Below are 17,008 nucleotides of genomic sequence, written 5' to 3' on the forward strand. Positions count from 1 at the left end.
CAAACTCTATTGTTATACTAAGATGAGTAAAAATCGACTACAAAAATCGGATAGATTATAAAGTTTTTACTGTAAAATACTGCCACATCAAATAAGCTTATAATTTTGCCAATTTCTGCTCATGTGTTAAATATATATATATATGTGTGTTTTGTCAAAAATAATCAACTAAGATGTTATATTGTTTGTTCCAATGTAGGCGATATTCAAACTAATGAATCCTTAACTTTGAAATACGTATGATAAAATGTATTTTTACAAAGAAAGATTACACTGGAAATATTGTTTAAATTTTAATTGTTGTAATTGTATAACCTTTTTAATAAAATAGCTAAAATATATACAAGGATAGATGTAAACAAAAACTTAAAAGGTCAATATAAGCCTTCTCTTTAAAAAAAAATGTATTGTGTTTTATTAGTGACACATTTGGGTAGAGAATATATTCCAAAACTTTCTGAAAATACAGTATGAGAACAATTAACTGCACAATTACTAGAAATGTTTACCTTGGATATTATACAATTTGCAAGCACAATTTGTGAAAAAAACAACAACAACAACTGTGTTTCCAACTGTGAACCAATTATATATATATATATATACATATACATATACACATATATATATATATATATATATATATATATATATATATACATTTACATATATATATATATATTAGGGGTGGCACGGTACATGAAAAAACATCCGAACCGTTCGGTTCGCTTGTCTCGGTTCGGTGCGCGTGTGCGTCGCGCGGTTTGCACGGTTCGACGCATGCGCAATGTAGCCTCGTGCCCGTGCTAATACAATGCTAAATCATAAATCAGACATATGTAGAATTACATTACAATGTCCAGCAATCGATTTATATAGTACACTGAGTTTACCTAGACATTTAATGAGATCTACTCCACTATATGTTGTTTTTTTCATGTGAATAAATAGGCTACATAGATCGACTGTTCCACGTAGCCTAATGGTCCAGTGGCAGAACTTGCCAAGCGTATCAAAGGTTCTGAGTTCTAATCTGCGCTCGTATATATTTTTTTCTTTATCAAAACCGATTATGTTTATCAGCGGTTGTATATCAAGCAGGGACCGATTTGTATGAATTTTGTTTTATTATTTAATCGGAACGAGTAGCCTTGAGTCTCCTCAATGGATTGAAGCGCGCGTCCGAGTGATGAATGTGCGGCCGCTGCGGTGTGTGCGCGAGCCACGAGAACACTGTATCAGCACCACTGATCGCAACTGCAACGAGCACTTTGATCACTTGATTAAAAAAACACATTTCAGCGCTAAATTGCTTCTTATTTAACAAACGAATGAAACAAATACTTTGCTAGTTAACTGGAAATGTTTTATTTATTTGTATTGGTACACCCGTGCTGCAAGATAATATCAACCCTGGCAAAAAATGGTGGGGACATGTCCCGCCTATGATGACGAGACACGAGGATAAATTGACAAATAACGGTCCAACACAGCCCACGTAGCTCTACAGATGATGGACCTCCAGGGCCACTGAAAGTTTCCTCAGGGTGACTGCTCACTCATATTACTTCAGAATGGGAAATGAGAAGCTGCGTTTTGCAAACACACCCCATTTATGAAATAAATAAATAAATAATTAGATAATTCAGCTATATATCATATGCTGAAGTAAATTTTTGGAGTGTTAAAGATTAAAAGAAAAAACAACAACATGAACCGTACAGAACCGAAAACCGTGACCCTAAAACCGTGATACGAACCGAACCGTGGGTTTTGTGAACCGTGCCACCCCTAATATATATATATATATATATATATATACAGTGAGGAAAATAAGTATTTGAACACCCTGCTATTTTGCAAGTTCTCCCACTTGGAAATCATGGAGGGGTCTGAAATTGTCATCGTAGGTGCATGTCCACTGTGAGAGACATAATCTAAAAAAAAAAAATCCAGAAATCACAATATATGATTTTTTAACTATTTATTTGTATGATACAGCTGCAAATAAGTATTTGAACACCTGTCTATCAGCTAGAATTCTGACCCTCAAAGACCTGTTAGTCTGCCTGAAAAAAGGTCCACTGTTGGAGCAATCATTAGAAAATGGAAGAAGCTAAACATGACTGTCAATCTCCCTCAGACTGGGGCTCCATGCAAGATCTCACCTCGTGGGGTCTCAATGATCCAAAGAAAGGTGAGAAATCTGCCCAGAACTACATGGGAGGAGCTGGTCAATGACCTGAAAAGAGCTTGGACCACCGTTTCTAAGGTTACTGTTGGTAATACACTAAGACGTCATGGTTTGAAATCATGCATGGCACGGAAGGTTCCCCTGCTTAAACCAGCACATGTCAAGGCCCGTCTTAAGTTTGCCAATGACCATTTGGATGATCCAGAGGAGTCATGGGAGAAAGTCATGTGGTCAGATGAGAACAAAATAGAACTTTCTGGTCATAATTCCACTAAACGTGTTTGGAGGAAGAAGAATGATGAGTACCATCCCAAGAACACCATCCCTACTGTGAAGCATGGGGGTGGTAGCATCATGCTTTGGGGGTGTTTTTCTGCATATGGGACAAGGCGACTGCACTGTATTAAGGAGAGGATGACTGGGGCCATGTATTGCGAGATTTTGGGGAACAACCTCCTTCCCTCAGTTAGAGCATTGAAGATGGGTCGAGGCTGGGTCTTCCAACATGACAATGACCCGAAGCACACAGCCAGGATAACCAAGGAGTGGCTCTGTAAGAAGCATATCAAGGTTCTGGCGTGGCCTAGCCAGTCTCCAGACCTAAACCCAATAGAGAATCTTTGGAGGGAGCTCAAACTCCGTGTTTCTCAGCGACAGCCCAGAAACCTGACTGATCTAGAGAAGATCTGTGTGGAGGAGTGGGCCAAAATCCCTCCTGCAGTGTGTGCAAACCTGGTGAAAAACTACAGGAAACGTTTGACCTCTGTAATTGCAAACAAAGGCTACTGTACCAAATATTAACACTGATTTTCTCAGGTGTTCAAATACTTATTTGCAGCTGTATCATACAAATAAATAGTTAAAAAATCATACATTGTGATTTCTGGATTTTTTTTTTTTTTGATTATGTCTCTCACAGTGGACCTACGATGACAATTTCAGACCCCTCCATGATTTCTAAGTGGGAGAACTTGCAAAATAGCAGGGTGTTCAAATACTTATTTTCCTCACTGTATATATATATATATATATATATATATATATATATATATATATATATATATATATGTATACATATATATACATATACATACATATATAATATATATATATATACACACACACACACACACACACACACATATATATATATATATATATATATATATATATATATATATATATATATATATATATTAGTGGTGGGCATATATAATTTTTTTTTAATCTAGATTAATCTCACTGTAATCTTGGAATTAATCTAGATTAAAATGGCTCATTTGAATTCTGACGAAGGCATTCAGAATATGTGTGCTACCCAAATAATGACTAAAAGGCTGTTTACACCTGGCCACTTCATGCGTTTTCTCAGATGGGATAGCTATCCGATCGTGAAAAGACCAGGTGTAAATGCCCTCCGAAACGCATATGATATCTATGGTTGAAACCACATAAGTAAATTGTACTCCTCCCAAAAATGCTAAAAAAAAATAAACGTGTGAGAGCGTGTAATAGGCTATATGTCATGTTATAGCCAGATATGACGACGCTACTGGAACACGCATCACCGCAGATGAGCAGCTGAGCATCTATTCATCAAGCCAACGTGCAAACTAACGCAAATCAAAGTGAAAGTAAGTCACAGACGCTTAACACGCAATCATCATCATTAAAAGTACAGAAACGAAATGATCTTACCAGGGATGTTGCCGCTCTCTCTTATTGCGGTCTTTGATTTTGAAATTTTAGCTGATTATCAATAAAATGCAGCTCATATCTGTTGCTTTCCATGACGTGCACACATTAAATCTGCATATAGCGCGGGAATTGAAGATCGGATTTAAATCCGTTTAGCAAAAACACATTTATGTGACCAGGTGTAAATGGAATCGTTTTGATATATCAGATAGCTATCCAATCTGAGAAATAAATTTTCCCTGAGGCAAACCCGGCGGCTTCATAGCTGCATCCATGTTAGCATGTCATGTTTGATGTGGTAATTTCACAGTAGGTGTACACACAGGTTCGAAGCCCCCTACAGTGCAATTCGGCTAGGTATACATCCGCACTAAAATATCAAGGTGAAAGTCATCATAGCTTGCGTAGTATAGACCCAGCTCCCAACCCAACTTTGAGAATAGATTAACGGCGTTATTTTTTTTTATCGCGCGATAAGAGTCTCACGATAACGGCCCACCACTAATATAAATATATATATATATATATATATATATGTATATGTATGTATGTGTGTATGTATGTATGTATGTATGTATGTGTATATATATATATATATATATATATATAGGTATATAGTCCTTGCATTCTTTCCTGTGGCTCAGTGACACACCTGAATGAAAGGCTCATTATGGGTGTGAACTTCTCAGGTGTGAACCACTAAATATGCATGATAGTGTTGGATAGGTTACGCCCATCTGCATATTGCCTTTCCAAACTAAAAGTGTTTCACAAAATTTAAATCAATGTATTGTTTTATGTGAATGATTAGGCAGGATGATTTTCACATCATTTTGAAGAAAAAACTCTAGGCAACGACATCCATTAGTCAAAAGTTTTGTGGACACATATTTAGTATGTGTTTTGTGGCCTTATTTCAGAAACTTTCATTTTTAGTTTTTTCAATAACCATGCATAAACATTATTCTCTCAAAAATGAAAACTCACATATTATGGTAGCCCTGTTTGTGCTAAATATAGTGTAATTACACCTTTGCCATTAATATGTTTATAAGCAACTGAAAAAAGCACAAATGTCAGGGCATGTCAGAACATCTCAAGGACCCCAAAAACACCTCAGACCCCAGAGGGTTAATATTTGTATTGTGTGGTAACCTTTTAATAAAAGCAACAAACTACTCGAGGCTAGTGCAGTATGGTGAATAAGTCACGGCTCACCGTTTCGCATCGAACCTAGCAACGCCCTTCAGCCGTGACTTATTCACCATACAGCACAGCCTCGAGGACCTTATTGCTTACATACACATTTTGCTTAATAAATTAAGATTTAGTGAAAAGTACCATTAGTCCAGTATAACTGTAACTCTGTCAGAATAATCTACTGTTATTTGTTGCGCTGTTTTTAGTCTGTTATCACTTCTGTATTGTTTCAAAGCAAAGATTTGTCCGATTTTTGTCTGAAACTATTTTATACTTTATAAAAACTATTTAAAACTATAAAACTATAAAAACCAGTCACTTTCAGACGAAACCTGCACTCACTTTCCCCCTCCCATCTCTCCTCTGCCGTGTCATCTTCTCTTCCCCCAACCTCACAATTCTCATCTCTGGATGTGAATACCGCAACGGACACCTTATGCTCCACTCTAACCTCTTCTCTAGACATTATCTGCCCTCTTTCCTCCAGGCCAACAAGCGCTACTCCCTCCAACCCCTGGTTGTCTGAGGTTCTTCGTGAACACCGGACCGAACTCAGGGCAGCGGAGAGGAAATGGAACAAATCAAAAGATGCATCTGACCTGAGTATGTATCAAATTCTCCTCTCTTCCTTTTCTGTTGATGTTCATGCTGCAAAATCTTCATACTTCCACAACAAGATCAACAGCTCCTCCAACACACGATTACTCTTCAAGACATTCAACTCTCTCCTCTGTCCACCTCCACCACCACCCGCCTCCTCCTTAACTGCTGACGATTTTGCGAACTTCTTCACCAACAAAACAACAGCTATCAGCAGTCAGTTCTCAGCACCACACACACAGGAACCCAGACCAACCCCTTCCACAGCCAATATCCCTCTGTCCTCCTTCTCTTCGCTAACCGAGGCAAGGCAAGGCAAGTTTATTTATATAGCACATTTCATACACAATGGCAATTCAAAGTGCTTTACATAGAAGAAATTAAAATAAGAAAAAGAAATAAGAATAATTAAAACAGTTTAGAAGAATACAAAATAAAATACAGTACAAACAGTCGGACGAACATTGGCACAGTGCTCATTCAGTAAATGCATAGTTAAACAGATGTGTTTTGAGTCTGGATTTGAAAGTGACTACTGTAGGAGCACATCTGATCTCCTCTGGAAGCTGGTTCCAGCTGCGGCTGGCATAATAGCTAAAAGCGGACTCGCCATGCTTAGAGTGAACCCTTGGTATTTCTAGCTGATATGATCCTAATGATCTGAGTGATCTGTTGGGTTTATATTCAGTGAGCATATCTGCAATGTATTGAGGTCCTAGGCCATTGAATTATTTATATACCAGTAATAATACTTTAAAATCAATCCTAAATTTAACTGGGAGCCAGTGTAAAGACCTGAGGACTGGTGTGATATGTTCATATTTTCTGGTTCTGCTCAGAATCCTGGCGGCAGCGTTCTGTATGAGCTGCAACTGTCTTATGGTCTTTTTGGGAAGTCCAGTGAGGAGTCCATTACAATAATCCACCCTGCTGGTGATGAAAGCATGCACAAGTTTCTCTAAGTCTTGTCTGGAAACAAAGCATCTTATTCTTGCAATATTTTTCAGATGATAGTATGCTGATTTAGTTGTTGCTTTGACATGACTACTGAAACTAAGGTCTGACTCTAGTGTCACACCAAGATTCCTGACTTGATGTTTAGTTGTTTGACCCCTAGAGTGAAGGTATGCGTTCACCTTGAGAACTTCATCTTTGTTTCCAAACGCAATGACTTCAGTTTTGTCTTTGTTTAACTGAAGAAAGTTTTGACACATCCAACTGTTGACTTCATCAATGCATTGGCACAGGGAGTCAATGGGGCTGTAATCGTTAGGCGATAGGGCTAAGTAAATCTGTGTGTCGTCCGCATAGCTGTGGTAAGCAATTTGGTTCTTTCTCATTATTTGGCTCATTGGGAGCATATACAGATTGAACAGGAGTGGTGCAAGAATTGAGCCTTGAGGGACTCCGCATGTCATGGATGTCCACTCAGACTTATGGTCTCCTATACTCACATAATAACCTCTCCCATCTAAGTATGACCTGAACCATTTTAGGACTATCCCAGAAAGCCCCACCCAGTTTTCCAGCCTGTCCAGAAGTATGTTGTGATCGACAGTGTCAAATGCAGCACTGAGGTCGAGTAGTACCAGCACTGATAATTTGCCTGAGTCAGTATTTAAGCGAATATCGTTTATTATCTTTATGAGCGCTGTCTCTGTGCTGTGGTGCGGTCGGAAAATTGTCAAAGTATCCATTCGAGCATAAGAATTTGTTCAGCTGATTGAAGACAACTTTTTCAATGATCTTGCCTATGAAAGGAAGATTTGAGATCGGTCTATAGTTGCTTAATATGGTCTTATCCAGATTGCTCTTTTTCAGGAGGGGCTTGACAACTGCAGTTTTTAGGGAGTTTGGAAAACTACCAGAGAGAAGTGAAGCATTTACCACTACTAGAAGATCTGCTTCTAAACTGTTTAACACACTTTTGAAAAATGATGTGGGAAGTGTGTCAAGAGCGCAGGTTGATGTTTTAAGGTGCTGTATGGTGTCTTCCAAAATTTTGCCATCAATTTCTTTGAAATCAGACATAGTAACTACTTTCTCAGGTGGTTTGATCTGTCTGACCCCAGCGCAAGTCAAGGATGTGCTGATCACCTTTCTGATATTATTGATTTTCTCAGAGAAGAAAGAAGCAAACTCACTGCACTTGCTGTCTGAGAGCATTTCACTGGGAATCTGGCTTGGGGGGTTTGTCAGTCTCTCTACAGTAGCAAAAAGAGTGTGTGTGTTGTTTAAATTGCTGTTTATAATATTTGAGAAGAAAGTCTGTCTAGCTTTGCCTAGTTCCATATTGAAAGCATGAAGGCTGTCTTTGTAGATGTTATAATGGACTACAAGTTTTGTCTTCCGCCACATGCGCTCTGCTTTTCTGCATTGTCTTTTCATATTTTGCACTGCTGTTGAGTTTCTCCAAGGTGCCTTTTGTCTGCCACTCTTCTTCCTGACTTTAACAGGAGCAATATCATCAATTACACCTTTAACTTTTGAGTTAAAAGAATCAAGGAGAAAATCAACAGAGTCAGCAGATATGCTTGGTGTTAAGGATATAGCCTTCATAAATAGGACACTAGTGTTCTCATTTAAGCATCTCTTCTTGACAGACACAGATCTAGCTTCAGTGGCAGGAGAGATCAATATATCAAAGAAAATACAGAAATGATCAGACAGTGCTACATCCTTAATAACAATCGATGAAATGTTTAGACCCTTACTGATAAGTAAATCTAGAGTGTGTCCACGATTGTGTGTGGGTCCATGTACATGCTGAGTCAGATCAAAAGTTTTTAAAACAGTTTTGATTTCTTTTGCCATATTGTTTTCTGCATTATCTATGTGAATGTTAAAATCTCCAGCAATGGCAAAACAGTCAAACTCTGAGGAAAGTGTTGATAACAGTTCTGTAAAGTCCTCAGCGAAGGCTGGAGAGTATTTTGGCGGCCTGTAAATAATGATAAGTAAAATGCGTGGAGCACCTTTTAACACAATACCCAGATATTCGAAAGACGGGTAATTCCCAAATGATATTTGCTTACATTGATAGATATCTTTAAAAAGAGCAGCTAGACCCCCACCTCACTTAACAGCTCTGCAGACACTCATAAAAGTAAAGTTAGGAGGGGCTGCTTCATTGAGGATTGTTGCACTGCAGCTGTCTTCTAGCCAGGTTTCATTTAGAAGCATAAAATCCAGGTTGTTTGTGGTTATTAAGTCGTTGACTAGAAGTGATTTATTTTTAAGTGAGCGAATGTTTAAAAGAGCTAACTTAACAGACTTACTTTTCCCCACAGCAATATTAGTTTGACGTGTAATAGGCACCAGATTAGTTGGGTTTGCTGCACGGCTATTGAAGGCCTTAGACTTTCTATCATGTAATAGAACAGCAATAGAGAAAGATACAGGCACACTGGGTTCCCGCTTGTTTTGTAAACATTTGAGAAAGTTACTGTTATCAAAACGGGGACCCGACACATATCACTGAGAGCTGGTATCAGTTGTTTTTGGTTCACCTCGAGCAGAAGGAGGAGGGTGTGGGCCCTGGCGTTGTGGCAGAGGCCGAAGAGCTCTCACAGGAGGGGGAGGGCGAGCTGGGCCCGCAGGCTTTGGTGGTAGTGGTGCCTGTCTTTTTTTTTTTGGTATCTGGGGGCTTGCAGCAAAAGAGTGGGATAGTCTGGTTCCAGCATGCACCAGTTCTTCCATTTTCTGTGAGAAGCACAGTAGTGGCGTTGCAGGCGAGAGGGAGAAAGTGTCTGGTGAAAGGGGCTGTTGCTCCGGTGTTATAGGAGGCTGTAATATGCTGTCCTGGCTTCCCTGGCTGTTTTCCAGGAAGTCGTCCTTGGGTGCTGAATCTTCAAGCAGTTCTGATATGTCTGTCTGTGGTGAGCTCTGTGGGCAGGGCTCAGCTGAGATTGTGTCCGTGAGCAGAGGTTGTTGTGGCGGAGTGGTGTTATCATGTCCATTTTGCTGCTGAAGTGAAGTCCCGTGGTCATTCATACTGTGTCCAGGTGTGTGTGTGCCATTCAGATTGAGTGGATTGGCACAAACCGCAGAAGGATGATTTAGGGAGAAGTAGATATTGTCCTTTAACACTCTTGAACCAAGTTTGTTTGGGTGATGGCCGTCCCGATGAAACAGTTGTCGTTGACTCCAGAAAAGATTGAAATTGTCAATGAAGTTCACTGCTTTTATATTGCAGGTTTTTTGCAGCCATGTATTAAGCCCAAGCAACCGTGAAAACCTGTTTGTTCCTCTTGCTGGTAGTGGTCCACTGATGAATGTTTCAACTTTCAGTCTTTTAAGTGTTTCAAAAAGTTCATTGAAATCCTTCTTAAGGAGTTCTGACTGCTCTTTATGAATATCATTCTTCCCCACATGTATGATGAGTCGATTTGCAGTCTTATGTTTCATCAGAATGTTCTGAAGTTCCCTGTTTACATCAGAAGTTGTTGCTTGTGGAAGGCAGCACGTAGTTGTATCCCTGTTGCTAATGTTTCTGATTATGGAGTCCCCCACTATCAGAGTCCTGGGCCCGGCTGCGCTCTGAGCTGAGTGCCGCTGTCTGCTCGACCTTGAGCGCCAGTTAGCATCAGTGTTAGCTACTGGCCCATTCAGTCTGTGTTCGATCACATTCATCACGTTTGGGGATTCCTCATTTACATTCATTAGTACTTCAAATCTGTTCTCAAGATGTATAGGCGGTGGTAGGAGGCCAGTGTTTGCAATCCTTGTCAGAGCTGTATCTGGGGTAGAGGATGCTACTGCGGTAATATGTGATGCTCGTGACAATCTGATGTCTCGAGTGCCTTTGGGTCTCGCTCCCTGTTTGTGCCATCGATTAGTAAGTCGATCGGCTTGTTTCTCTACCTGTCGAGGAGTACTAGTTTCATGGGATTCACCGGTATGCTGACGGTGTCCATGACGAAGCTCTGTTGTGTGCTCCGTCTGGTTTGGTGGTCCCGTAAGTAACTTTGTTTCTAGAACTGCAATCCTTTGTAAAAGTATGTGGCAGTTAGTGCAGCAAGTAGATTCCAGAAGAGGCATTTTCTCTTATCCTTGTAGGCAGTTGTGTTTTCCTTTCCCGGTATGTAAGCTGGTCGGGTAAAAGAATTCTCAGTTTTTGTAGTAATCCAAACTTTGTCGTATGAGCACTGTGCTGATTTGCTGAAGTTAAAATTAGGTGATAAAAGGAAATAAAATAAAGGAAATCAAAAATAGAAAAAATAGGAGATAAAATGTAAAAGCGATAGAGCAAAGCGCGGAGCAGTAAGCAAGAGCGTCCGAACAGTCCATCAGAACAGCCCATCAGAGTCAACCGAGGTCAACCGAGGAAGAAGTATCTACACTTCTCCTCTCCAGTCACCCTACCACCTGCCCTCTAGACCCCATCCCCTCACACCTTCTACAAGCCATCTCTCCTACACTTCTACCATCACTCACACACATCATTAACTCATCCCTCCATACTGGCACTTTCCCCACAGCATTCAAGCAGGCTCGGGTTACACCACTGCTTAAAAAACCAACGCCAAACACATCATTTGTAGGGAATTACAGACCTATCTCTCTCCTACCATTCATTGAGAAGACACTTGAAAGAGCTGTTTTCAACCAAGTAACACCCTTCTTGTCTCTAAACAACCAGCTAGATGTCAACCAATCTGGCTTCAAGAAAGGGCATTCAACTGAGACTGCATTACTGTCAGTCACAGAAGCCCTACGGATCGCAAAAGCTGCTTCCAAATCTTCAGTCCTCATTCTCCTGGATCTGTCTGCTGCCTTCGACACTGTGAATCATCAGATCCTTATGTCCAGCCTCTCATCACTGGGCATCATAGGAACTTCACTCCACTGGTTTGAGTCCTATCTCACAGGTAGGTCCTTCAAGGTCGCATGGAGAGGCGAGGTATCCAGAGCACATCAACTGACCATCAGGTGTTCCCCAGGGTTCAGTTCTTGGTCCCCTCCTCTTCTCCATCTACACCACATCACTGGGACACATCATACAGGCACACGGCTTCTCCTACCACTGCTATGCTGATGACACACTGCTCTTCCTCTCATTTCAACCAGATGATCCCACAGTAGCTGCACGGGTCTCAAGCTGTCTGGCTGACATCTCCACATGGATGAAGGAACATCACCTGCAGCTCAACCTGGCAAAGACTGAGCTTCTCGTCCTCCCTGCCAATCCGTCTCTACAGCACGACTTCACCATCCAGCTAGATTCATCATCAATCACCCCATCAAGGTCGGTCAGAAATCTTGGAGTAACGTTTGATGACCAGCTGACCTTCACAGATCACATTTCAAAGACAGCTCGATCATGCAGGTTTGCACTGCACAACATCAGGAAGATCAGGTCTTTCCTAACTGAGCATGCAACACAACTTCTCGTCCAGGCCCTGGTCATTTCTAGGCTTGACTACTGTAATGCTCTTCTGGCCGGACTTCCAGCATGTGCAACCAAACCCCTACAGATGATCCAGAATGCTGCAGCTCGCCTTATCTTCAACGAGCCCAAGAGGGCACACGTCACTCCTCTGTTCATCTCTCTGCACTGGCTACTTCTCGCTGCTCGCATCAAGTTCAAGGCATTGACGCTTGCTTACAGATTTGTCACAGGCTCAGCTCCCTCCTACTTTCACTCACTCCTACGAGTCTACATCCCTACAATCAGTCAACGAGCGACGTCTCGTGGTTCCATCACAGAAAGCCACAAAATCACTTTCCAGAACATTCTCATTCACAGTTCCGTGCTGGTGGAACGCTCTCCCCAGCCTCATCCGGAATGCAGAATCCCTGACAACATTCAAAAGACAGCTGAAAACCTATCTATTCCGTGAGCACTTAACCTCATAAAAAAAAAAAAAAAAAAAAAAAAAAAATTCCTTTCCCTTTGAAACATCACTTATCAGGCTTATGCTACTCTGAACAAGCCGTTAACTAATAGTATTTCTGAATCTTTCTTCAGATGCAGAAACACCAGAAAGTGCAGTGCTATAAATGATGAGACTTGAGTCCAGTTGCCTTAAAATAAAATAAACAGTAAACTTTAATCTCACTGTAACTGCTGTACAGTATAATGATACTAACTGTAGTTTCTCCAGCTTGAATTGTGTGTTCATCAGTAGATCACTGAGGTTTTTCACTCCAGAGTCTCCTAGTTTATTCCCGCTCAGGTCCAGCTCTCTCAGGTGTGATGGGTTTGATTTCAGAGCTGAAGTCAGAGCAGAACAACCTTCATCTGTCATACGACACCAGCTTAACCTACATAAGCAGAAATGAGAAAAACAAACTCTTTATTCTCTTTCAAATATCAAAACACTTTTTCTTTCTTGTATGTGAATGTGACTGACCTCAATCTCTCCAGTTTACAGTGTGAATCCTTCAGTATGACACATAAGTGCTTCACTCCTATGATTTCTATTATATTTCTGTTCAGGTCCAGTTCTCTCAGGTGTGACGGGTTTGATTTCAGAGCTGAAGTCAGAGCAGAACAACCTTCATCTGACATACGACACCAGCTTAACCTACATTAGCAGAGAGAGAGAATAATTAATTTGAAAAAATAATGAATAAATAAAAAATCTCATACACATATCTATTTTCTTAAATGTACATACATACACATAAAGATCCACTCAAAAACATTCATAAATTATTAAATAAAATTTTACAATCCTCATTTAAACTTTTTTTAACCCCTTTCGCCGCAAAGATCACAGACGGACCCAAATTATTGTCGTTCAACATTCATTACTCGTTAAAACATCACACTCTTACTTGATCTGGACAAACTGAGCATCATTAGAAAGGTTTAAGACTCCAGCTTCGATATTTGACCACTGTTTATGATTAAACTGGTTTGCAGTGACATTCATATCTTAATTAATGCAGGAGTGCAAAATAATTAATCTGTAACGTTCATTATTTTGAATAGAAATCATCACTCATAAAGCAGTCATTTACGTCTTCTCCAGTTTATTTGTGTTCAAATACATGCAATATACAGCATCCGCCAGGGCTATTAGTCCAATTGTTTTTTCACAATAAAAACAAAGTGTTGTGCTTTTTGCCAAATAAAGAAAAATAAACATGATGTGAGTTCTGCCTTCTCTCTGTCAGTGAAGTCCAATCTGAAACGCATCTGAAAATGAACTGTAACTCAGTGAATACTCAGTCACACAGGCATGAAGCTTGATTATCTTCTTTTAAATGAATTTATATAAAAAACAAATATTATCAGTTTATGTAATCTGTATGAAAAGAGAGAGATGTCAGTCATTGAGGAATAATACTATCGTAATAATTATCCTGGAAAATTTACCTCAGAATTGCTGGTTTAGTTTCGTTTTGAGGAGCAACGGATCCAGCTGAGGATTGTGAATAGTAAGTTCTTTATTCTTAAGATCTTTGTTCTAATCGCGATATGAAATAGTGTCTGTAAACCGCAAAAAGACTGTTTAAATATGAATTGCATATCTGTGTGAATGAATGAACTGCACAGATGCACACTGTTGTTTACTATAGAACAGCTTGCATCTGTGCCGGTAAGCTTTTAACAAACTATATTGCTATACTGAGATGAGTAAAAATCGACTGAAATATGTTGAAATAAAATGTCTTTGTATAAGCAACGTATTAACCTGCAAATTAACATATATATGCTAATATATCATAAAAACAATATGTTACAGACGAAATATAAATGTTTAGACAATATTTTGTTAATTAGTTTTGGATAGATTATAAAGTTTTTACTGTAAAAAAGACTACTGTCACATCAAATAAGCTTATGTTCGCCAATTTCTGCTCATATGTTAAATATATAGTATGTGATGTTTTGTCGAAAAATAAAGTAGGTATATTGAATTATCAACTAAGATGTTATTATAGTGTTTTTTTCCAATATTCAAACTAATGAATCCTTAACTTTGAAATGTGTATGATAAAATATATCATTTTTAAAAAGAAAGATTACACTTGAAATATTGTTAAAATTTTAATTGTTGTTGATTTACATGTGAAAACTTTTTAATAAAATAGCAAAAAATATATTTACAAGGTAGATGTAAGCAACATCTTAATAGGTCAATCTAAACCTTCTCATTAAATTATTTATTATTGTTTTTTATTAGTGACACATTTGGGGATATATTCTAAAACTTTCTGAAAATATAGTATGAGAATTAACTGCATAGATACTATAAATGTTTACCATGGATCATGGGCGTAGGTTTAGGGGGGGACGCTAGGTACTAGTCCCAATCAATATTTTGAGATGACAAATTTGTCCCCACCAATATTTAGCAAGCTCCTTTGAACTGCTATTTGGATCTTTGCGCTGCTATTTGGATCGATTCCAACGGCCAAAACAACGACAGTACAAGAAACGCCGTAATTTGATTGGCGGCGGTGTATCTGACAGGCTACACGCGCGGGCCGGGACTACTTTTGTGCTTGCACTGGCAGCGAGCGGGTGGTGTGTGTGTGTGTGTGTGTGTGTGCGCGCGTGTGTCGACGACGCCGACGGTAAGTTACCAGGGCTGTCTCTCTGCCACATACAAAGGCCAGAGTAAAACATTTTAATATTCCGTTTTTTTGCCACTTTTTGTACTTTGTAGATAGATCAGCTATGCCACCCAAGAAGAAGAAAGGGGACATACGAAGCTTTTTCATAAATCAGAGTGTAAGTAGGCAAAATAATAGCCACACAAATAAACTAGCAGTAGTAGTGACTGACCAGGCTTTCAAATGCAGATTCTACTGTGGAAAATAGTATTGGTGATAGTATGTGTTACCCAGGATGTTGTTACAGTTAAACCTAGCAGCAGCAATCTTTCAACTAAGGTTAATAGTATTGATTAGGCTGTGCAGCACAGCACTGATAGACTCATAAGTCGCGCTATCATGATAGAATGCTACGTTAGCAAGTCACTGAATGTTAATTAGCTGACCTTAACTTAGAATCTTGCAGTCAACATAAACAGTGGATCTGAGACATTTTTCGTTTCTACATTCTATTTATGTAATGTATTTGTGAGTGAGTGTAGCCTAAGAATTTAATATTTAAGAATAGAATATATCAATAGAATTTGATAGAATAGTAGATACAATTTTAGTATTAATGGAATACTGTAATCATGAATAATAATAATAATAATAATAATAGATAATAATAATGGATTTGTTGTGTTGAATGCATACTATGATACGTGTGTATTTTATTCATTTAAAATAAACCATATGGTTGTTCAGCATTTCACATTCCCAGGTATTAACGTAAGTGTGAGTATTTGTTTGAGGTACTGGAGAGTAAATAGTGTTTATGATAGAAAAAGATTATTATATTTATTTATTTAGCTTTGTTTTGCTCCACAAGTTCTGAAAGTATTTCCTTGTGACAGTGTTTTTTGTTAGTGTAAATACTAATGTACATAATAATTTATGTTAATAAAATGTTTGGTTGTTCAGCATTACACAGTCTCAGGTTTTTATTTTTTGAGAGTGCATTTTTGAGATTATACAGTTATACTAGCTCTTTAGGGACAGTATACAGGATGGTGTATTAGGGTCAGGATACAATATAATGAGATGAAGTAGATTCACTTCTGTATTGTGATATTCTGTATTGCCAACAGTCTGAAATCGCCATTAAAGCACTGGTATCTTACAACAAAACAATTTCAGGGGGAGGGGGAGGGGGGATGTCCCCACCAAAGCTGAGGCCAAACCTACGCCCTTGCCATGGATATTATACAATTTGCATGCATACAAAATAAGTCCTCACACTCTTTACTTGTGGTACTCTCAGTGATACACCTGAATAAAAGGCTCATTATGCAGCTCATTATGTGGGTCATTGTCTTCTCAGGTGTGAATCACATCATTATTCATGATCATTCACGCCCCCACGCATATTGCCTTTCCAAACAAAACGTGTCTTACAAAGTTTAAATCAATGTATTGTTTTATGTGAATGATTAGGCAGGATGATTTTCAGATCATTTTGAAGCAAGAACTCTAGGCGACAACATCCATTAGTCAAAAGTCTTGTGGACACATATTTAGTATGTGTTTTGTGGCCTTATTTAGCAGCAGGTTTACTACGGTCCATGTCTGAACCCAGCTTTAGGTTCATTGCCTAAACTCTTAAATATGATCAATACATTACATTAAAATAAGACTCTATAGGACTGTTACCAATTGTTTTTGACTGTTACTGATTTTTTTAATATACAAATAAGAAAAGTTGAAAAGAATGATACTTTTAAACATGAAACTAAACCACCAGTAGATGGCCGTAGGTGATAAGCG

The 17,008-nt window shown here is 39.0% G+C and overlaps 1 protein-coding gene across 1 annotated transcript in view; it reads right to left on the reverse strand.

The window, feature by feature from the left end:
• The window catches only part of LOC311303351 (NACHT, LRR and PYD domains-containing protein 3-like), a gene marked incomplete at both ends in the record, with an annotated part of 152,994 nt that overhangs the window by 12,232 nt on the left and 123,754 nt on the right, over nt 1–17,008 (reverse strand). The window contains 2 exons of the mRNA XM_084429775.1: nt 12,785–12,958; nt 13,048–13,221. Coding sequence (XP_084285901.1) covers nt 12,785–12,958; nt 13,048–13,221 — 348 coding nt within the window. The remainder of the gene's footprint in view (nt 1–12,784; nt 12,959–13,047; nt 13,222–17,008) is intronic.

The sequence above is a fragment of the Rutilus rutilus genome, assembly GCF_951802725.1.
Source record: "Rutilus rutilus genome assembly, chromosome: 14".
Classification (NCBI taxonomy): domain Eukaryota; kingdom Metazoa; phylum Chordata; class Actinopteri; order Cypriniformes; family Leuciscidae; genus Rutilus; species Rutilus rutilus.